Here is a 23,665-nt window from a genome sequence, read left to right as displayed (position 1 = left end):
ACCAGAACAGGTTTAGGTTAGAAGGGAGTTAGGACCACAGAATTATTTTCACCAACCTCCATACTATTTAGTAAATCTTCCTACAGGCATTACATTTGTTGTTACCATCTTGGATCAGCCACACACAGGAGTGAACCTGTTTACAGAGTATAGCCAGGCTCTGCCGCAGGCTGAAGTAACTCCTCCATAAGGAAGGAAATAAGTGATTTGCAGAATCCAGTTGGAGCATGTATGCTCTCTCCCTTTTGCCACTGTCCCTCAGCAAAAACAACTAACAAAAAAGAAAATGGCCAAATCCTCCTAGTAAAGGTTTTCTGATGTTTAGTACGAGCCAACAGGTATGTCACTTAGAATTACACATTTTAAGGAAATTTCCGACTAATTCGGTGAGTACCATCTATTTGCAGCTAGGTTTAAGCTAAGGGTCCTATGGCCAACTAAGGACTTAACAAACTAAAATTAAGACAAGACAAAAATATACACAAAGACAATTATTTAAGACCTTTATTAACGGGTGCTTGCCGTTTGTTGACTTTTTTGAAAAAATCAAGTTGTAAACTTTTATTACAAATTAAAAATGAGGTTCTTAAAAATCTCAACTTGACCAGATATGAAACAATTTAAAAACCTTTAAAGGTGTATTGAGAAAAACCAGGCTTTTTTTTTTTTTTTTCTTAAAAAACACGTTTGTCATTACCAAAAAGAGACGTCTTTAGGTAAAAATAATAAAAACCCCATGCTGCATAGATAATGCAGATAGTTCTATTTATCTGGTCAATGGGCAAAAAGCAAGCACTTAAGGTCTTCAGCTCCAATCTTTTGTTCATTTCTTATTGCTGGAATTTCATCTTCATTTCTTCATGTTGGATGACTAAACTGTAAAACAAAAAACAAAACAAAAAATTAAATTTAAGATTATCTTGCACAACTGACTACAATGTTCTTTTAGTATACACCAAATTGCTCCAGATTACATTAGCTAAGTAGGGAAGGCATTCACAAATTTATTTCTTTATCCCAAGACATTGATCCAACAGGGGTGAAAGGCTACTGTCCGTTCTGCATGACCTTTTGCCACCCAGAATATAATAGAAGGGAAAAAAACAAAAGTATCACTGACTAGAAATGACAATTCCAGAGCCAAACAGAGACAATTACATGCTTCTCAGTAACAAGTAAAAAACTGAACGTAAAGGAATCCCTTAACTTTAGACCTGATATAATGTCAGACCTGCCACTTTCCCCAAAGAGAATATACTGCTCATCACCACGCAGGTTATTCTAGTAAGCTATCCCACCTCTTTTTATTTTTATTTTTAAAAAGATTTTATTTATTTATTTGACAGAGATCACAAGTAGGCAGAGAAACAGGCAGAGAGAGAGGAGGAAGCAGACTCCTGGCTGAGCAGAGAGCCTGATGCGGGGCTCGATCCCAGGACCCTGGGATCATGACCTGAGCCAAAGGCAGAGGCATTAACCCACTGAGCCACCCAGGTGCCCCAATCCCACCTCTTTTTAAAAATAAACACAGCATAATCATCATACTTCTTAGGGTAGTTACATAGCAAGACATAACTCAGCTTACTACTGAATCACAGATTCCATTCAGAACAGTTGATAAAGGCTCTAATACTCAAGGATTTAGATAGGCCAAGTATGGCCCTGATACTTGCCATTACCCAAACTGGATACTTAGGTAATTTGAAAAGGACTATGGCTGAAAGGCATCCTAAAGAACACTGGCTCATCTTCCGTGATGAACCGGAATTTTTCTCTTGCATGAATGGACACCACCCATGACTGCTCAGAGGTCAGAAGGCCACCTATGCCTACTTACCCGGATGATGGTAGAGATGGTAAGCCGGCATTTACTCAGCCCCGCCCTGCTCAGCCTCGGGAGCGGACGAATTCTCAGCTGGTGGATCGGCTGCTTTTGTCTCTTTGCCATCTTGTGGTTTAGGGTTTTCTGGGCGTCTGCGTCGGTAATTGAAGTTGCGGCGGTACCGACGTTGAGGTGGCTGCTGACCCTGGGTCTCATCTCCTTGATTTTCCTTATCTTCCTCGTTGCCATCCTCTCTAGGTTGTCTTTGGCGAGGAGGACCCCTGGAATGAACATTGTGCAAAGTTGCAATGATAAAACATTCATTCTTTAACCCACCCACTGGTGTTCTCATATCTAAATATCACATCTGGCCTGTTTATCAAAAAACCAAAAAGCACAAACTTGCTTCCCATTTTACAAACTGGATGGGAGGTCTGTGCAAGGATTTGGAGTGTAAATTAGAGGATGTGTATTTAAAACCAGTTTTAATGGACTAGCAAACTTAAAGTATATAACCTATTACAAAATTCATCATGAAATGACTGGAAGTGGCATAACACCAGACACTATGATGTCATTTTAAAGGGGCTCCATGATAGCCAGGTTTGGAACCAAGTGCTACTAATCCTTTACAGATAGATGAGCACTTGCTAAAAAAAGCAGGATATCAAAAAGAAAAGATGCTCTATATACATCAAAACATACAGCAACCACTAGTCATTAAGGAAATGCAATTCAAAACAAAGAGGCCACATCACACCCTCCCAAGATGGCCACAATCAAAAGATCAGAAAAGCACCAGCGCCAGTAAGGATGTGGAGAAATTGGAGGCCTCATATATGTTGCTGGTGGGAATATAATCACAGTACAGCAGCTTTTGGAACACAGCCTGGCAATTCCTCAAAATGTTAAGAGTCACTCACTATATGACCCAGCAATTCCACTCACAGGTCTATATACCCACTAAGTGTCTATTTCGTGATTACCAGTAACAAAAATGTACAAGCATTCCCAAGTGCCCATTAGCTGACTAATGAAGATCTTCAACAAAACAGTGCATCCATGTGGTGGACCCTGACTTATCCATGAAAACGTAAACTAGTAGCAGGCAGGGGGTTGGGGTACAGGGAAATGAGAGACTGTTAATGGACACAAGGGTATTTTTCTGGCTGGGGGTTGGGGGGGAAGGAGTGAAAAAGTCTGTAATTAGAAAAAGTGTGGTAATGGTTGCGTAACTGTGTGAATATTAAAATCCAGAGGTGTACACTTAGAAAAAAGTTCAAATTTACATTCTAGCAATATTATATTTAATAGCCTGAAATTAAAGATATCAGGACCAAAAAAAGTATCGTATCAAGATTTCTAACACCAAGGAAAAGATTAGAATTGCTTTTGCTGGTGACTATAAATGTCAGAAAGCGGTTTTCTTGACCTTTCCTCCATCCATAATCATAGCACCCCAGAAACATCAAGATTGTAGCGGGGTTTTGTTTTTTTTTTAAAGAAGATTTTATTTATTTATTTGACAGAGATCACATGTGCGCAGAGAGAGAGAGAGGAGGAGGAGCAGGTTCTCCGCTGAGCAGAGAGCCTGACATGGAACTTGATCCCAGGACCCGGAGATCATGACCTGAGCTGAAGGCAGAGGCTTAACCACTGAGCCACCCAGGCGCCCCTGTAAGTGTGTGTTTTATACCTACTGGTCATCATGGGCTCCAACTAATTCCCCTCCCTTTTTCCTGAGACCCTTTCCCCTAGTTTTGGAACCTCATAGACAGTCTTTGGCAAAACTCTGCCAGCCCACCCCTGAAGCCTTCACATGCAGCTGCTTTATCCAATCACTTTAGCTTCTAAGTCAATTTTCCCCATTTCTTTCCAAAACTCTGAGCTTTTCAAACCTTATGTTAGGCTATGTTCCATTTACTATGCTTTTCCTGTTTTCGTTATTCTGACAACCCCAAATAACCTGGGCATTTAAACTCTACCCCCTATCCAGCGGTTTCCTATCTGGGTTCTCCCAATTTTAAGGACTTCACTCTCCAAACACTCCTTTTCCTGTTCTCCTTTTAATTCCTTCTTGTTCTCCCATTATTTATTTCCATTAGGATTTATAATCCAGCATTCCTATCACTTACTCTATCTCCCATTCTTCCTTAATATTTTTCTCCCTTCCTACCCAAGTATAAAGCCCACCATTAATTATGACCAATTAGGATCTACATTTGGATCAATAAACGCTGGACGAATTCAACTCTGCTCAATCTGAGCCTGCTGCTCAAAAATGGCTGCAAAATACAAGCATGCTGGGTGGACCCTGTAACCATTACTCTATTATTTGATTTTCCCTCGTTTCTCTTCTAGAGATAACTTCACATTCTTTGTCCAAAATTCCCCATACCTCTTACCTCTCTGTCTCTGACTCCACTAGCACTCCAGTGCCCACTTGCTTTGGCTCCTTACACACAAAACACCCAGGTCTTAGCAAAGGGTCCACCACTCACTTATGGACAAAATCCTATCCTATCTACAGGCAATTCTAAGCAGCTGCTTTCTACAAACCATCTTCTGCTGCCATTTCCCAGCCTAAGAATATGCCCAATTTCTCAAACAAAAATACTTTCTTAACACCACTCCTTCCTTATACTTTGTAATCAATACCATCAACTTGTCTATCCATTCAAATGAGACTAGTATGTCTAATTTAAAAGGCAAACAACAAAACTGAAGCATTCAACAACAAAAACTCACAAGCTATCTTTTAAAGACATCAATGAAGCTAGGCAAAAAATTTAAGCAGCTTTATAGTGTAATAAAAAGGCAAACTTTCTGCCGTTGGTACCCATGGATGTAATGTATAGACTGCCATGAGAGCCCACTTTAGACCAATTCTAAAAACAATGAACACTGTAAAAAATGATACTGTTATATTATTTGCAATGTTTTAACAAGGTATCTCTGTCTAGGTTTAAAACTAGTTTACAATTAGCAATAATCGCGCCTCGGATAAACCTCATTGGCTACGATACTGCCACTGCGCAAAGCTAGTTTAAATAATAGTTCAGTTCAGGATCAACAAAGCTTATCAGTCAGCATCAAAATAATCTTCCCCACTCAACAGGGAAAACCCATTGCTCTCCAACATCAAGCACATGGCTAACACAATCTCCTGGTGGAGAGTTTAATGAAGCAGAGCTAGAACTCCAGGCCATTTTCATGAAATAAAAACTCAGGACACAACACACATCTCTAGAAATAAAAGAATAAATTATGGACACTAGCTACAGCAAAACTCTCAATGCACATATACTGATGTGTAGTGCAACCTCAGCTGGGTTCCTAGTTCCTAAAGTTTCAGTGCTCCACCTTCCTTGAAGTATTTTAAACCTGGGTATGGGTCTGTGTGTGTGCGTGTGTGTGTGTCCCTGTCTGGAAACCTCTCTTACAGAGTCACAATGTATATAATTTATATTGTTTTTTTTTTTTTTTAAAGATTTTTTTTTTTTTTTAAATTTATCAATTTGACAGAGAGAGATCACAAATAGGCAGAGAGGCAGGCAGAGAGAGAGAGGAGGAAGCAGGCTCCCTGCTGAGCAGAGAGCCCGATGCGGGACTCGATCCCAGGACTCTGAGATCATGACCTGAGCCGAAGGCAGCGGCTTAACCCACTGAGCCACCCAGGCGCCCTATAATCTATATTGTATTATGAATAATTTTACAGTAAGGAATTTCTTCAAACTTATTTGGGTATGTACAGTTAAAGCTGTTACATAAGTGATCAGTTAAGAATTATTACTATATTGCCTTAAGTATCCAACCCGTTAGTTTTAAGGATCACATGTGGAGACTCAATGCTTTAATGAAAAGACCCTTAAAAGAAAGAGCTGTTAACACCATTCTATACACCCACTGGGACAGACTGGGTACATTGATTGCCTCAAATATATCATGTGTTTATACACTAAACACATCTGGCTCATGGAACTCTTCTCCAGTTACTATGTACTTTATTGGAGTGATTTCATTTTGCAACTTAAGGGTGACAAAAAACCTAAACTGAGAAGTGATTAATGGAAAAGTATGCCATCTCAGAGGTAACACTATGGAGTCTTCTTTCGTGATTAAGGTGCAGTTCACATACTCCTATGCTTTAAAGGCAATGCTTACCTTTACCTTTTCCCTCCCATTGAAGTAGGTCTTAAACATACAACACAGGTTGAACTATTCTCTTACCTGTTCAAGGACAGAAAAACTGAAATTCCATAACCTCATTTCAGGGGGAGAGGGAACCCACAACTGAATATAAAGTAGACCTCATCTACACAAGCTGTTTTTAACCAGTGCCAGTAAAGAACACATTCTCAAAGATAACTGACTTCGGGTTCACCTCTTTGGCATCTGACAAAAGAAAATGTTAAGTGTTAACAAGTAAGATGACTCCAAAAGACTGCAGGAGAAGGTGGATGCTGCTGAGTCCTAACATATGCTTGAGAAATTTAATACAAACCATACCTGCGGAATCGTGGTCTATAACCCCGATACATATTCTGTCTCACTGGTCTACCTTGTTCTCCTGCACCCTGGTTGTCAGCACCCTGAAAAGACAATCAAGCTGACTGAAACAGTAACAGAGTAAAAACCCAATCAGACAAATCCAAAGTCTGCATACAGGAGTTTAAAATAAATAAATCAATCATCTAGTAACTATAATTATAAATTAATCTACTAGAAATAAAAAAAATGCTTCCCATTAAGATTAATTACTCCAACATGGGGGGGGGACACCCAGAAAATGCTTAAAATGCAGTCTTATGTAGTTATCACATGCGGTTTCTTTTACTTTTTGGTGAAAACGGAACACTTACTTCCATCACTTCTCCCTGCACAGGAGGGTTGGAATACTGTGGTCGACGCCCATAGGGTCTCCTCATGTAGTAAGGTGGGAACCGTCGCCTGCGGTAGGGCCGGCGCTGTTGGGCCTGGCCTTCGGGAGCACTTTCCGATCCCTCGTTCTTTTCCCCACTCTCACTATTCTGGTAATTTTGCTGGTAATTGCGTGGAGGACCCCTGCGACGTGGATAGCGTCTATAATGGTTACGGTCTGCTGCATATTTACTGCCTTGCACTGGAACTCCACCAGGGCCTGTCACATTTGCTGCCTCCGCACCCTACAAAAGCCATCATATATTGACAGTGACAACAGAATTAAGTACACTTACCAAAATTTACACAAAACAAATAAAAAAGGGTCTATGTGGCCAGGGGTGCATAGAAATGATTAAACATCAGCTCCTCACTGTTCTGAAGAGATTGCCCTCTAACTGCAGCCAGCACATTAGGCTTGATGCACCTGTGTTCATGTGGTCACCTGACCCAGCCATCCACATTAGAGCCACCATCCTAACGGATGAGATCTCCAAAATATTTCCATACTGAAGTCAAACCTTTACACAAAAAGCATCCTCACCTTTTCTCCTTCAACAACATCAAACTCCACAGTCTCTCCATCTCCTACACTGCGAAGGTACTTCCTGGGGTTATTCTTCTTTATGGCAGTCTAGTAATATCACATTCCAAAAATAGATTAACAGGGGAGAATAATGTGCTTTTTCATTCAAAAATGTACCAGAGTCAATATTATTTTAGCTTGGATATACACTTAAAATTAGCTTTAAATAAGACCAAACCATCAATAAATTTAGGATAACAGGGACCAATGCTACCCCCAACCTCAACCAAAATGCTCTAATCTTACAAGGCCCCAGCATTTTACCACTATTTCCAAACTAAAACAAGTAATTTAACACTCAAGACACAACAATATGAATTTTTTTAAAAATGCCTTTTGCAAAAGCATCATATGTAGCTTTATACAAAATGAGGATATCCATCTATCCCCCAAAGACTGCACTTAATAGTAGAAGCTAGCCCCACACAGGGCCAGTTTAGATGACAGGCGAGTTTAGTTTTGCATGCTTCAAAGTTGACCAAACCAACTTTGTCCCTGTGTTAACCATATCAAACTCAGTTACAAATGTCAACCAAAATCCCTTCCAACTGGTCTGTGATAATACTTCAATGGAAATGCAATTCACATGTATTGACCATGCGCCACTCTTTACATTATCTGACCACATGGGATATAGTCAGTCATTACCTCCTCAGCATACAATAAATCTCACATTGTTACTTGTTCTCTAGACTGCTACAACTAAGTAAAAAGGGAAGAATAACCCCTCACATTTGAGTTTAATACAGTCAACTTCCTTTATGCATTACCTAATCAATCTCATTTTGACAAATGTGAGGTATTATTACTCCTTTTTTACAAATAAACAGGCTTTTAAAGGTTAGGTGACTTGCCCAAGGTCACACAGCTTAAGTGGCACAGTATGGACTTTTCTAAATCCAGGTCTTGGGACTCCAAATTCCATGTTCGTTCTACTACATCACAGCGGTATCCATTACAGGATCACTCATGCATTTCCATTCCATAGGAGGCAGGACAACCAACAAAGCTGAAGCCAATTAAGCTAAGTTGCCCAGAACTGCAGTCTCCTTGATACACTAAGACCTGAGCATCCAAAGTCCCAAGAAACAACTAAACGTTGAACCACTTCCAAAATAAAGAGGAAAGCATATTGGTGACACCTGTGGGTCAGTACCAAGTGGGTGACATGCGTTCAGCCAAATAATTGATCTCATCTGTCATCTAAACTGTCACGAAGTTTTCATACCTTCCATATATAGCCAACTCTCAATTACCTGCAGTCATAGGGGATAGCAGAAGTATGGATAATTACAATTTCAAAGCTTACTTTGGTCAGCAACTCCAGAACACCCCCAATCTCCCCAAACCCTTTTGTGCTGCTGACAAGTAACAAGACTGACCAGCCTTGCTGTCTCTTGTTCCTAAATGTGCATATTCCTTTGAATATGCAGAAGTAAGGAACACAAAGGAGTTGGCATTCAATTTTATAAATCATTTGTTTTAAAAATAACACTGAGCAGTCTTTTTTTTTTTTTTTTAAAGTTCATTTTTTAAAAAAAAAGTAATCTATATACCCAATATGGGGCTTAAATCCATGACCCCGAGATCAGGGGTCTCACACTCTTCCTACTGAGCCAGCCAGGTGCCCATATGTTTACAATTAAAATGTTTCCAAAATTACATATTTGACCCTGAGATTTTTGATAAGGTTTTGGACATACTAGAAATTGATCTGGCTCCCTGGATTGCCACTGAATGCTGTACCTCAGAAAGCAACAAAGCACCAACTTCAGATAGCCCTTCCTAAAAAAAAAAAAAACATGCTGCCAATCCAAGCTCACACCTGCCTGAGTAACAGTGTGAGTGTGAAAACTGCATCTTTTGGTGTCTGAATAGAAAGTAAAAAAAGTGGTTAAAAAGTTCTTGGCGAAAAAACTGCAGTGCACAAATACACATACACAGCTGTGTTCTTCCTACCGGTGTACACCTGTGAGGAGCCCATGAGATACTTAAGTTTGAGATATTAGTGTTTACTTGGCAGTGGCTTACTTTAATAAAAGTAATGCTTAAAAAAAAAAAAAAAAAAAAAAAGTAATGCTTAATGATCACTTTCCAAAATATTTTTCTTAAATGTACTTGTGAAAGTTCAGCATATGGCACCTAATCCCATTAGTTTTTTCTCTTAAAACACTAAAGCCAATGTAAATAATTTTTAATACATAATTACCAACTTTGTCACAATTTTCCAAGCCAACCTAAATTCTCAAAGACAACTGCCATCCAAAGTGCTTTAGAATAAACAGAAAGACCTAGGCTAACTTTGTTGGTGTTACAGTGTTCACTCCAAATTGACAGGTTTTGCAGGTTAGTCCTATTTTCCCCATGATCACTGTGATTTGTCCTTATGATAGAGGTTAAAACATGACAGTGTTTGAAAACAACCCCACCAAAATTTCTGTGTATTTATAGCAAAATCAGTTCAAGTTTAGGTTAATGGAGAGATTTTTTCTTCCTTTGAAATTGGGTTTCAAAAATTTAGTCTGAGTTGAGCACCTTTCCTCATTTAAAAAAGCTACAGCTATTAACAAAGTACCCATCTGAAACACCTATTTTAATTAAGTAAACCGCCAACATAATGTTTCAACGTATACATTTAAGCATGCTCCCACTCTTCCTGTGGGAGCTAAATTGTTTGGTGGTTGGATATAATAACCTTTTTGCAAGGAACAATAGTTGAGAGAACATCCACCCCTTTCTTTCTTCTCACAACCCTTAAAACTAGGACTGGAAACATTCACACGAGCACTCACCTGGTGTACAAATACATCTTCCTTGGTGTCATTCCTGCAAGACAGAACCAAGTTGAACAAGTCATAAACGAAATACATTTCATGTTGCCAAAGGTTAAGAATAACCACAGTTCTTTGTGCATTCCCCCCTCTTTTCCCTATTGTTAGAGACTTTCTGCCTGCCAACAAGCCCCCAAGAAATTTAAAGCAGAAACAATTTTTGTTTCTTTCTTTTTTTTTGAGACTAAGCAGTTGCCAACAGTTGTAACCTCACTATCTGCAGAAGGATTAAAAAAAGTCTAAGTGTGACCTACTAAGCCATTAAGGCTATTGAGAGGGTTTAAGCGACTAGCAACTATCACTCCTTATTATCCTACCAAATATTAACAACTTTCTAGCATACACCACTCTTAAATCCATTCCTGTGGCAACAAGCCCTGTACTGGAGAACTAAGGTGGCGAGGACGAATGAGACAACTTCCTACAAGCACACACAACCCCTTCACTTTGTATCGGACACCATTTCACAGCAATCATTAAATATCTGGTCAAACTGCTAAAGAAATATGGTTTAAGTATCTCCTTTAGGACTTTAAAAGTAGGGTTAAAAAAGGGAACATGTGCCTTAAGTCTTAAAGAAGTTTACTGGAAAATGAGAAAGACGTTCCAGAGGTAGACAGAAAAGAAGTCAAGGATCTGGGTAAAGCAGCAACTAACAAATTCAATGCAAGCGGAGTTCAAACTGGCTGGAGCATGAGGAATATGGCTGTGGGTCGGGGAGGGTAAAGAATAGGGGCTAAACAATATGTAGGTAGGGGAGGCACCAAAGACCTTTGAGTAGATGAATATGGCATAGCATCATCAGATGTTAAAATTTAGTGGCTACTAGGGAAATTTCATATACAAAAGGAGCCCAATTAGTTCTAAAGAATAGCCTAGAAGCCCAGACCAGGACTAATGGAAGCCTAAATTATGGGGCTTATGTGTGAGAGAATGTATTTGAGGATCTCTTTCTTGTGGTAAAAATGGGGAAAACCATATGGATACATGGATTTTGGAAGTGAGGGGGAAATGGGAGAACGAACTTATTTTAGCTGGGACACTAGGATTAAGATTATATTATATAAGCAAAAACCACAGGAGAAACCATTTTTCAGACCTTTACTGACCTCCCAAACCCTCTTCATTTTGTCCAGTAGGTCAGAAAGAGAATGGGCTCAGTAAGAGTTCTAATGTTTAATGACAAAAGGAGCAAAGGTTGCAATGAACTAGACTGACTGGCTTACTGACTGTTGGCTCCTTGTTGAACTGTGGAGGAAGAAATGCACCAAAGAACCCACACAGCTTGGACTATCGTAACATGAGGACATTTCACTTATGGAACAGAATTTTAAGCTACTCAAGGCAACTAATTAAAAATTGACCTTTACAAGCTAGTTAAATACTAGAAAACCTACGGAATAAATGGTTGCCATGATGCTTGTCAAATAGGTCTACAGGCATCCCACAAAGTTCCATAGCCATCACTATTAAGTTCTCATCTCCAACACTGGGACTCTAAGGAGAAGTGCAACAAAAGTCTGGTGAGTAGGAAAGGTACGCTAAGTCTAGAACAGGAACTCTCAACAGGGGCAGTGTTGACCACCATCGGCCATTTAATTGTTCCAAAGACGGGCACACGATTTGCCATAACTGGGGTGAAGGGTATCAGGCTTCCTGGAGGACAAGGTAAAGAATTATTTGGTATCCTAGTGGACTTTCATGTAAGTACATTTATTATAACTTGGGTTTTGAATCTAGTATTTTACAGTTTTAACATACATAAAAAGATGGGCGCCTGGATGGCTCAGTCAGATGTGCGTCTGCTTTCAGCTAAGGTCATGATCCTGGGGTCCTGGGATGGAGTTCCACATCAGGCTCCCCCATCAGTGGAAAGCCTACTTCTCCCTTTCCGGCTGCCTGCCACTTTCCCCTGCTTCTGCTCTGACTCTGTCAAATAAATAAAACCTTAAAAAAAAAATGCAAGTAGTTATCTACAGATTTTACTTCAAGGTGGTAATAAAAGGAATTAGAAAATTTATGAACAACTTATCTATCTAGTAATTAGAACAATCTTTTTTTTCTTTTTAAGATTATTTATTTGAGAGAGTGCGAGAACACAAATAGGTGGAGAGGTAGAAGCAGGCTCCTTGCCAAGCAGAAAGCCCGATGTGGGGCTCCAACCCAGGACCCTGGGATCACAACCTGAGCCCAAGGAAGATGCCCAACTGAGTCACCCAGGCCCCCCTAGAACAATCTTCTTAAGAACAGTACAAGGGGGCACCTGGGTGGCTCAGCGGGTTAAGCCTCTGCCTTCGGCTCAAGTCATGATCTCAGGGTCCTGGGATGGAGCCCGGCATCAGGCTCTCTGCTCAGCAGGGAGCCTGCTTCCTCCTCTCTCTCTGCCTGCCTCTCTGCCTACTTGTGATCTCTCTCCGTCAAATAAATAAATACAATCTTTAAGAAAGCAAAAAAACAAAACAGTATAAGGTAGGCAAGACACACAATGCATCCTTTGAAAGACAGCTGAAGGAAGTTGTTTTGCAGGTATAAAGACATGTAGAAACCAAGAAAAGGTTCCCTCTTATGTGCCAGACAACAGCACTCACTCACTCTGCTGACAATAAACCATATATATATGGCCAAAGCATACATGGATTTTAGAAGAAAATTCGACAACTCAGAAAAATGCAGTTTTAGCCTAGATAGAACACTATAGCCTGGACGCATTAGATCTATCTAGTTACAACTTAAGTGACTATGCAGAAATTCAAGGTAACTACCGAAAGAAAACCCAATTTTTAGTTCTCATTCCACTCTTAATAGCTGTGCAACCTTGGACAGCTATCTCATCTGCAAAATAGGAAAAATTAGATACAACAGCTTACCTTCCTGAGGACTAAATTCCAGGTATTGTTCCAAATGTCTTTTAACTATACATACCATTCAATTCTCACATTCCCGAGGTAGCACTATCATTAACCCATTCTACAAATTAGGAAAATGAAGTGTGTGTTCATCTGCTCAGCGGTAAAATTTGACTCTACGGGCCCTGATCTTTACTATGTTAAGAACTCAAAAGGGACCAGTTTGGAAATCTTGACATTTTTAGCTCTACAGGCAGCTTACAGCACGATGGTCTATTTTTTAGAGGACAACAATAAATAACAAGCACATCTACATTCTCACCTGCATTAACAGCTATTCCGTTAGACCAAGGTTCTGCTATGCAGCTCCTCACCCAAATGTAACCACTACTTTGGGCTCATAAGCCATATAAAAACAGTCGCTGAGTGGTAGTTTGTGGACTCCTATCTGTAGTGATACTGGAGCAAGATACATGCTCGCGGCTACTAGAAATCTCACGGAAGAGGAAAAAGCAGTAATTAAAATAAGCTGACCAGGGCACAGGGTGGCTCAGTCGGTTAACTATGTCTTCGCCTTAGGTCATTATCCCAGGGTCCTGAGATTGAGTCCCATGTGGGGCTTTCTGCCCACTGGGGAGTCTGCTTCTCCCTTCCCTCTGTGTGGTCTCTCAAACAAAATCTTTAAAAAAAAAAACACACAAAAAACTTTAAATACAACAAACCCCCGCCATTATTAATGTAAAAAGAAGAGAGACGCATGGGTGGCTCAGTGGATTAAGCCTCCACCTTCGGCTCAGGTCATGATCTCAGGGTCCTGGGATCGAGTCCCACATCAGGCTCTCTGCTCAGTGGGGAGCCTGTTTCCTCCTCTCTCTCTCTGCCTACTTGTGATCTCTGTCAAATAAATAAATAAATAAATAAAATCTTTAAAAGGCAGGCAGGCAGGCATTCATATCTTCTGTGGTATATGCTGAGAACCAAGGGACATCCTTCTAACTTTACCTTACTTTGCTGAGGGTGGAAAATTATGGACAGGGCAGACCAGTACAGTAATAAGCTAGCTCACTAGGGGTATCTGGGTGGCACAGTCGGTTGGTTATGTGTCCAATTCCTGGTTCTGGCTTAGGTTGTGATCTCAGGGTCAGGAGATGCAGTCCCCTGTTGGGCTCTGTGCTTAGCAAGAAGTCTGCTTAGGATTCGCTCTCCCTTCTCCGTGTCCCCCTCACCTCCAAAAACAAATCTTAAAAAGCAGCTAACTAACTGGGGCACCTGGGTGGCTCAGTGGGTTAAGCCGCTGCCTTTGGCTCAGGTCATGATCTCAGGGTCCTGGGATCTAGTCCCTCATCAGGATCTCTGCTCAGCAGGGAGCCTGCTTCCCTCTCACTCTCTGCCTGCCTCTCTGCCTACTTGTAATCTCTGTCAAATAAATAAATAAAATCTTAAAAAAAAAAAAGGGCAGAAAAAAAAGCAGCTAACTAGCCACTGTGCTGAGCACCAATAATAAAAGTTAACACATGGCCTATCTTCAAGTATTTCAACCTAGAAGGCCACCACCTTTGATCCAATGCAGCAGCTGAATTACCCAATACTGTTTTCCATATATCATAGTATGTTAAGTCTTACTGATCAGAGAGGAGGAAAAGGAAAGAGCAGGCAGTGTATATATAGAGCAGTGTGGTTCAGCATTCCTTACTATAAACACTGGAGCCAAGGTTCGAATCCTGGCTCTCTGATTTGGGGCAAGTCGCCTTATTTGGACAATGGGGTAAAATAACACTTACCTAAAGACCATACTATAATCAAACCCAAGCCCATCCGTACTGCTGCCAGTTGAGACATTATTTTACTGTCAGCCCAGTGCCTAGTACTGCTGTCCGAAAGAAATAAAATGCAAGCTCGATACAGGTTTGCCCTGTTATCTGAAAGTTCACTTGATGCCACTTCACTTTCATGAGAGGACTCACAGGAATGCAGTACTTTGGGACAGCATGCAGAAATCTGTATCTATGTTTATTTTCCAGTAGCCACAATAAAAAAAGTAAAAGCAGGTAAAATTAATTTTACCACTTAAGCATGTATAAAAATCAATATAAAAAACTGAAGTATTTTACATTTCTTTTTTCATACTAGGCCTTCATTATCTGCTCTATATTTTACACTTCTGAAAAGTAGGTTCACAAACGCAAGCTGTTCATAAGAAAGTGGCTCAAAACAAACACTAAATTGGGTATCAGTTTAAAATTCAAGTTTTAAAAAAAAACAAATTCTGTTTCTCAGATGCAAGAACCACATTTTCCTACAAGTCTAATGGTTACCGTACTGGATAGCACAGGCCGACAATATCCCAACAGGGTTACTCCATACAGCACAATCCTCCTGCACTCAGGTGTACGCTTTTTGCTGGATTCTACTACTCCTCTTCTTGTTGTTAAGTGCATTATTTGCACTGAAAATTTTTCATGAACACTCTTCCTCTCAGGTTTTCTCACCTGACTAGTAATATTGTCCTTATTCAGCAAATGAGGCCACAGTATGGACTTCAAGGAAAAGAGAATCACAGATAGCGAGAGGCTGAAGAAAAAAAGGGGTTACCATTTTAAGTTTGGAAAATGCTAAAGAAAAAAGAAATTCTGCTGGGATTTACAAACAGAAGTCTCTTAAAAGCTCCCAATGCAGCACAACTAAGGTAAAAACATGCAGCCATCACTAAACTGTTACACTACTAAATTTATAGATTAAAAAGTGTCTCAAAACGTCCTAGAATTTTAGGAAATCTTTTGTCAAACCACAGCATTGTGTTAAATGAAACCTAACATATAAGCTCACCTATCCATAACAAAATACTTTTATCCTATTATCTTGTTGCAGAATACCACACCAAGCCCTTTCAACAGCTTAAATTGCCCAAGTGCACAATTTATTAACTCTAAGTCATAAAAACCTCTAGGATTTAGCATCCATATATGCTCTGTAACCCAAAGTATCTGGACACCAATTTCCAACTTCTGCAGATGGCCATAAGATAATAAACCCTACCTCTCTTTTTACTTCTTTTCTATTAAACACTTCTTAAGGGCCAGCAGGCCCACTATTTTGTATCATTTTGCCTCAGTGAGCTGGATTGTAGATGTTTCCAAGGGCTAAGACTGAAGGGTGGAAAATCCAGCAACAGCCCCAATACTTGGTAAACAGAAGTAAGCTCATTCTCTACTCTAGATTTCAAGATGGAAAAGCTTTTATTTATCAGTAACTTGGTGAATAAGGATGACTTCTAGTCAGCTTAAAATCAGTAGTTAACACAACCAGCACATAAATCAATCCTGAAGTGCCTTATATAGAAGTCACCTTCTGAAGAACCTCAGCTCTGAGATTAAAACAAAAACACCCCCTACCCAAAACGATACACCATGATTTGGGGACTACTTAGGTATCATTTTTTTTTATGCTTCCACCCACCCATCCTTCCTTAACAGCACCCACCACGTCTTCCCTAGTGCCACAGCATGTAGTCAATTATGTTACAGATTACCCACACCTTCTATGATACAGATATACCCTTACCATTTGTCATCAAATTCAGTCTGATTTTAACAGTCCAGGAGACTTGGTAATCACTCTCCCACAGGTCTACAAATTTTTAGAACAAAGAACCAGGGAGTAAATATTTTAGGCCATGTCATATAGTCTTATTTAAACAACCCTTAAAGACTCACAAGTAATATAAGGGTCAAAGGCTCTCTCCTTTAATTCCTCCACTGCATCCTAGTATTAGCTATATTAAGGAAATCCTTTTTAATTGTAAAGCCAATCCGCACTAAACTGTTACAGCACTACCTAACTGCACATAATAAGCAGTGCAAAAAAGCAAATTTTTTCAAATCTGGGAAACTAAGCCAGCACACAGAGGAGCTCCAGTGACTGCTAGGTCTCATTTAGGCATCATCTTTTGATGGCTAGAATAGCCAACCTAAGAAATAATCTGTAACTGCGGACACCAACCAAACTGAAGAGAACCAGGGCCAATTTTCAGGAACAGTGTTAAAAGCTGTTAGTGAACAAACTCCAAAGGCAGAAAATTAGAGTTCAAATCCTATCCCTGCTACTTTCCATGCTTCACAAGGCAAGTTACTCAACTTCTCTGTGCCTCAGAATACTGACTCCTCAAGTATTTTGAGATTAAATGGCTTAGTTCATGTAAAGCATTTATAGTAAAGCCTGGTATAAGTGCTTGAAAAACATTAGCCACTTTTCTGTGTCACCACTGTGTGAAGGAAGTCACCTTCATCAGTTGTATACACAGGGAATCCCCAAAAGAGAGACTAAACCTTACAGCCACGACGAAGTATTTTTCCTGAAGATAGCTAAACCCTTCCTTGGCTTAGTTTATTATACCTCTTCCTAGAATAATAAACTCAAATGTACAGAGGCCAGGCAGGAAGGGAAGTCAATACAGGAGAAAACCAAACCTGATATATTGTGGTAAAGAGAATGTACACCCCATTTAAAGGTGTCAATAATACTCATGGCCAGCCGACCTTATTTACATGGGACTTCAGGTCCCAAAGCTAAAACTCAGATTTTAAAAAGATAGTAATCTGATTATTTTGGAGATTATCTCCCCAATTTTAAGTATCACCAACTCATTCTAATTCTTTCCCAGAGACTGTGTTATCCAAACAAAACATATGAAGGTAGATTCAGTTAGTAGGTCACCAATTTATGTCCTCTTACCTATTGGATTCTCTCTGTTCCGAATTCCTTTCCCACCCCCAAACTCTGGAATGATTGATTAAGCATTTTTAAGTACTCTGGAGAACAGAGAAGTATTCCTATTGTGGTCACTATGAAAGATGCATATCCCAATGAAAAACTTTTAAAAAACAACAGGAAGCAAAAGACAAAACTGGGTTTCCAGATTTAAAAAGCAGAGAACCAAACCCTGAATCCACTGACCCCTGTAGCATCTATCTAATGACATATTCAACAGTTTTGAGTGAAGCTTTTCATAATATGAAATGGGGACAGGAGGTTAATAAATGCCTCTAATCACGTAATCCAACCACTGTTTCCAAGACACAGCATACTTAAGGACTAACCATAAATTTCTCAGAATTCTTAGATTCTGTTAATCTTAAAAAAACAAAAAAAAACCAAAAAAAAAAACCAGCCAAAATGTTTGATGTTCTAAAGCTCAACACTTTTATTTAGCACCTTTTACCCAAGAAAACCTCCAGGAGAAAACCCTATAAAAAATAATTTTGATAAGGATACAACATTACTTTCACAGGTAGTCATTTAGATCAAAATAATTGCAATGAAAACACATTTCTTTAAAATCAAAGTTTACATAAAAATTATCTTCTATTTTCATTACAAAACTCTTAAGAACCAGAATGTAATTCATAGAACGTCAAGGTTAAAATTATAGTCACAGCAATAATCTCAAACACTACATCCTCTCCTTTCTACAGAAGCAGCATGTTTCTGCTTCCTCCCAAAATCCCACCAAGAGCCAAGTCCCTACATACCTAACCAACCTGGAAACTGGTACCAAACTATAGTTTTTTAAGACCTGTATTTTCCCTTAATCAAGGCAAACCTCTACTAGACTTAATTGCTGTCTCATTTTACAGTGACTCTAAAGTCTTAGAATCACTACAATAACCAGTTTAGAAACACAAAGCAAATTTAAACCAGTTAACTTGACAAAATAGCTGAGGTTAGGCCAGTCCAAACAAAGGATGATCAAAAGTCTACCTATATTTAATGTGCCCTGGAGGACCACCAACAGGATTGATTCCAAGTTGGAAAGGAGATATTCAAGGAGTGGCATCTCATAAAATAATTTAGAGTATACGTAAATCAATTCTTTTATATTGGATTATCAAATGTTCACTTCAAAAATCATAACCTCTGTCCCTTTAACAAAAAAAATGCAGGAAAACATAAGGCACATGGTACAACATCTAAAGCACACACAAACTACAATCTAACCACGGAAAAGGCTGCAAATTACAGTCCCTTCTAATGTGTACATGAGCATTACTTTAGGTAAAGGGTTAATGGCAGTGTTTCAAGGATGGCCCACCAAACATAATCACCTGGAATTCTTGTTAAAAATGTACCCCAGATCCAAAGAATCCAGGCTGTAAAGAAAGAACTGAGGAATTTGTATTTTTTAACAAACTCCAGGAACAATAAGCCCACTTTAATTTGGAAACTACTGGTTTAAGGGTTAGCACAGTAAGAAGAGTCAGAGTAAGAGGGGCAATACAAACTGAAATCCTAACATTGAGAGATCAACTAAGTAGTAGTCAAATATAAGCAGCCATGCATTCCCTTCCTTCATCTCTAGTAACCCATTACTAAAAAACTGATGAAAGATGTAGCCTTGGCCTGTCACAAAAGCAGTGTTAAGAGTAGAAATTCCCAAAGATTTTGGAAGAAACAGAACTGTTTCCTCACAACTGCAACCGTGGAAAACAGGCCATCAAACGCTTAAAATCTCTTCTGCTTTGAACATTTCGACAATACTTTAGGGTTGAGTAATGAAAGGTTTTTCACCAGCCAATTAGGTCTATCTTTAAGCCTGATCTTGCCCACCTGGGTTTCTTGCAGTAGCATCCATTTCACACGCATGCAGTATTATTTCTTACTCTTAGATCTTCTTTAAAACATCTGGTTGTTTAATGCCTTCTAGAGTAAGAATGTAATAAAATGCTGAGATGACACTATCCTACCTGTAAGGCTAATATGCTATGAGCACACACGATGCTCTACACCCATATGCAACTGCACTAGTAGCCTTGCTTGGCAGCCATCTTGAAAATGATGCCCGGCTCACAAGGGAGACCATGAAGAGTACAGTATGTAAAACTGCACATTACCGTCACTATTGCTACAAACGAGTCTAAAGATTAATCCTAAAGATGGAGTCCCAAGAGTATGAGAAATAAAAACTGAGAAAGGAAAAGAGGCTGTTTTTTTCAGATGCTACTACAGGAACATACAGAAACTACTGTAGTCCTAATGTGAAATTTATCCAAAGCATTCAAGACAACATACACTGAAAACATTAAACAAAGACCATATATACTTAACAGTCAAGATGACAAATCTTGTACTGTCAAATCTTGTTACCTCCGAAGGTTAATGCAGGAGAAATAACCTATATATACAAATCAGTGGTCACATCACGTTCTTCACTATCAATTTCATAAAGTTATAAAAGGGTTGACAAGAATTAACATAGTTAAGAGAATTAGACTAGACCTCAGTTTCCTTAGTTTGCTCTGTTAAGAGTTGGCTCACTCACTGCACTTGCCTTTTAAATTGCTCCTCACCTAAGAAGCCTCTGAAACGGATTTTAAATTAATATTTAGCTGTAAAACAAAGACCATGTCTAAATTCCTCATCTCTTCAATCTTCGAGGAAAACAGACTCACTGCCAAGAAGTAACAAGCTACACATACTTACACCCTTCCTCGTCCACACACAGCCTACCCATGGAGCAGAGCATGCAAAAGGTAGGACCGAGACTACGGTGGCGGTCATCTCACCTGTTGATGAAACCATATCCGTTTCTTACATTGAACCATTTTACTGTTCCCAAAACCTTCGTTGCTGGAGGGAAAAAAAACACAAAACACAAAAACCCCACGATTACCAGACGTCCTTTCTTAGACCCGCCACGCTTGGGCACCCGGCCCCGCACGCGCTCCGCCGAGGCCCGCGACCACCTGACAGTCTTTCTCCTCCGAGGCCGCGCGCTGGCCCCACACCACACGTGGGTGGGCTCGGAGCGGCGGAGGGCCGCGGGCCGGCCCAGGGTGCGTAGCCGGCGGGCGGGCGCGGCTGCTGGGCGGAGAGCACGTGAGGGAAGGGGAAGCGCCCGGCCCACTCGGGCCTGCGTAGGCGGCGCGCCGCGCCCTCAGGGTACACGCGGAAGGGAGCGGGCTGAGAGGACGAAACAACGGCGTGCGGGCCCAAGCGCACGCGGCCGCCGGGGAGGGGAGGGACCCCGCCGCACACGCGGTCGGCGGCGCGCGGCCGCCCGGGGGGAGGGGCGCGCGACCGCGCGGGGTCCGCAGGGGGCGCGGGAGGCGACGCGCGCGCGCGCCAGCCGGGCACGCGGACCGGGGCGGGCCGGCGTCCGCGAGGGCGCGAGTGGCGGTGGGGGGGTTGGGGGAGGGGCGGCCGCGCGCCGCCGAGTCGGTCCCCGCCGGCCGCGCGCCCGCCGGCTCGCCACGCTTCGGGTAACGGTTCCGCCGCCAGACTTCACTACGGCCCCACCCCCGTCCCCGTCCAGCCCTCACCGATGACCTTCTTGTCCCCGCCGGCAGGCGCCGCCGATGTGAGGCCGCCCGGGCCGCCGCTCCCTGCGCCGCTGCCCGTGGTGCCGGGCTTGGTGTCGGCAGCGCTGAGGGCGGGGGCGGCGGGGGGGGCGGCGGGCGGCTGCTGGGTCTCGGCCTCGCTGCTCATGGTTGCGGTGATGGTGACTGGGGCCGGCTGCGGCAGCTACGGCTCCTCCCGGGGTGTGATGGTAACTAGGCCGGCGGCGGCGGTGGGGCTGCTCAGGGCTCTCTGGGGTCCGCTCTCCGCTCCCGCTACCGATCGAACTAGCGAGAATGGCGGGACGGGCGGGATAAGCCCTGCGATCGACCCGCCCCAAGCATCGCTCACTGGCCAGCAGTGCTGTCAATCTCACCACCTGACCCCAACTCTTGGACCCTATTGGCTAATACTTTATCACTCCTCCACTCTCATTGGCTCTTAGGCGGCTAATTCGACCGACCTACAACCGTTCCTGCCTCCGCCGCCGCCATAGAGACCGGAACTAGAATTAGAGTAGAGTCACCACGAGAACCATAGAGTACCCGAGAGGACGGGCAGAGTGAACGTGACTTTCACGAGGCTGCAACGCGGGCGGGAGGGCCCCCAGTTCAGGGCTAGATCCTGGCCGAGGGAAGGGGACCGTCAAACGCCTGACCGGATTACCTGGTCTGACCCCGGGGCTTGGAAGGGAACCGGACGACACCTAGCCTCGTGTCGAGGGAAGGCCTTCCTCTCTCCCTCTGCTTTAAACGTGGTCCTTGTGACCTCAGACCATCACTGCAGATAGAACCGTATTTTCTACAATGGTCATGTACTCTCCGTACAGCGAGGGTGTCTAGAACTGACTTAAACGTATGCATTTAAAGAGCGTCCGTTTTGGCGAAGCAGTCACCTTGGAGGGACCACGCCGTCCGTCAGACCGCCCCTGATCAGCATATTTAGGGGAGGGCGGTGGTGTACGCCACCGGGACCTGCTTTCTGAACCTTCTTACCAGGCATAGAACTGTCTTGTTAAGTACCCACGTCTTTCTCTGGCCACAAATCAGATTTAATTTCAGTTCACGTTTATTGAGCAAGCTGGGCATTTTCCTTGCGCTTTATCCGTACAACAGCCATGTGAAATAGGGGTTACAATCCTGATCTCACAAACGATTTATAATTGAGGCTGCCACCTGATGTACCCCAAGTCCTCCACTTTCATTCGTTCTTCATTAAGTGTCTGCTGTCGACTGGGATGCACTAGTTCGCGACTCAGTTTCTGCCTAAATTCAGTCTAGGGATGGAGGCAGAAATTTACCCCAAACTCCAAACACTCCAGCTTCGCAAAAGCACAAAGCATTTGGGGAGTGGAGGTGGGAAGAAGGTGGAGTGCTGCTGACTCCAGGGACTAGGAGGTTTATGCAAAAGCCTAAAGGCAAGAAGACAGAGTGCTAATAGAAGTAAAGTAGTTAAGACTAGAATGAAGATCTCGGTTATAGAGGTAGGCAGGTTCATATTAGAAACATTTTATTTGAAATTATCCTAAGGGCAACAGTGAGAAGGGTAATTTTAGAACTGGAAGTAGGGAGTGGCAAGATTTTTTTTTTTATTTTTTTTTTTAAATAATGGCTAGAGTGGAGAAGGGGTTGTAGAGGGACAAAATGGAAGTTGGGAGACAGTAGGCCAGTGCAGTATCATCTAGGCTGTCCATTCCACCTCCTAAAGGCTCCCCTGAATCAGTCCTAAAAATTTCTAAATACCAAACCAAGGTCTCTCATTCCTACTGCCATGACACTGGTATAAGCAATCATCTATTCCTTACAGCAGAAGTAGGCAAACTTTTTCTCTAAGGGCCAGATAGCAAATGTTTTAAGCTTTGCAGGCCAGATGATTGTGTCTCAACTGCTCAATCTCAGAGACTGAAGGCAGCCAGACAATCAATAAACAAGTGCACCCGTGTTCCAAACAAACTTTATTTGTGGACACTAAAATTAGAATTTCATATTTTTACATATCACAAAATACTCTTTTATTTCAATTATTTAAACATTTAGAAAAACATTCTATTCCTAGCTTATGAGCCACTGAAAAACAGGGCGTGTGATCTGACCTGCCAACCATATTTTGCTGACCTTTCACTTTAGAGCACTGCTGTGGCCTCCTAGCCACTCTCTCTTTCTTTAATGTTCTCCACCACAACATCCAGAGTGTTCTTCTGAAAACGTCTCTCTGATCATGACAGTCTTAATACTACAACCCTTAGGTTTGTCCAAATTCCTTATTGTGGTTTACAGGACCGTGTAGGACTTCTCCAAACTTAACCTCTGACACTTGTTTCACATTCCTC

At 41.7% G+C, this 23,665-nt stretch overlaps 1 protein-coding gene and 1 pseudogene across 1 annotated transcript; both read right to left on the bottom strand.

Moving 5' to 3' along the window:
- Positions 1–490: 490 nt before the first annotated feature.
- YBX1 (Y-box binding protein 1) lies at positions 491–21,612 on the bottom strand. Its single transcript, XM_044237988.1, has 8 exons — positions 21,321–21,612; positions 20,565–20,628; positions 10,121–10,154; positions 7,287–7,376; positions 6,685–6,987; positions 6,332–6,414; positions 1,838–2,103; positions 491–876 (listed from the first exon to the last, which is right to left on the bottom strand). Exons 1-7 carry the CDS (start codon positions 21,484–21,486, stop codon positions 1,869–1,871), a joined length of 975 nt encoding a protein of 324 aa, XP_044093923.1. The 5' UTR covers positions 21,487–21,612; the 3' UTR covers positions 491–876; positions 1,838–1,868.
- On the bottom strand, positions 4,708–4,865 carry LOC122901409 (annotated as a pseudogene).
- Positions 21,613–23,665: the final 2,053 nt, after the last annotated feature.

The sequence above is a fragment of the Neovison vison genome, chromosome 2 (assembly GCF_020171115.1).
Source record: "Neovison vison isolate M4711 chromosome 2, ASM_NN_V1, whole genome shotgun sequence".
NCBI classification, from domain to species: domain Eukaryota; kingdom Metazoa; phylum Chordata; class Mammalia; order Carnivora; family Mustelidae; genus Neogale; species Neogale vison.
The sequence above is the reverse complement of the archived record's forward strand: the minus strand, read 5'-3'. Positions and strand labels throughout refer to the sequence as shown.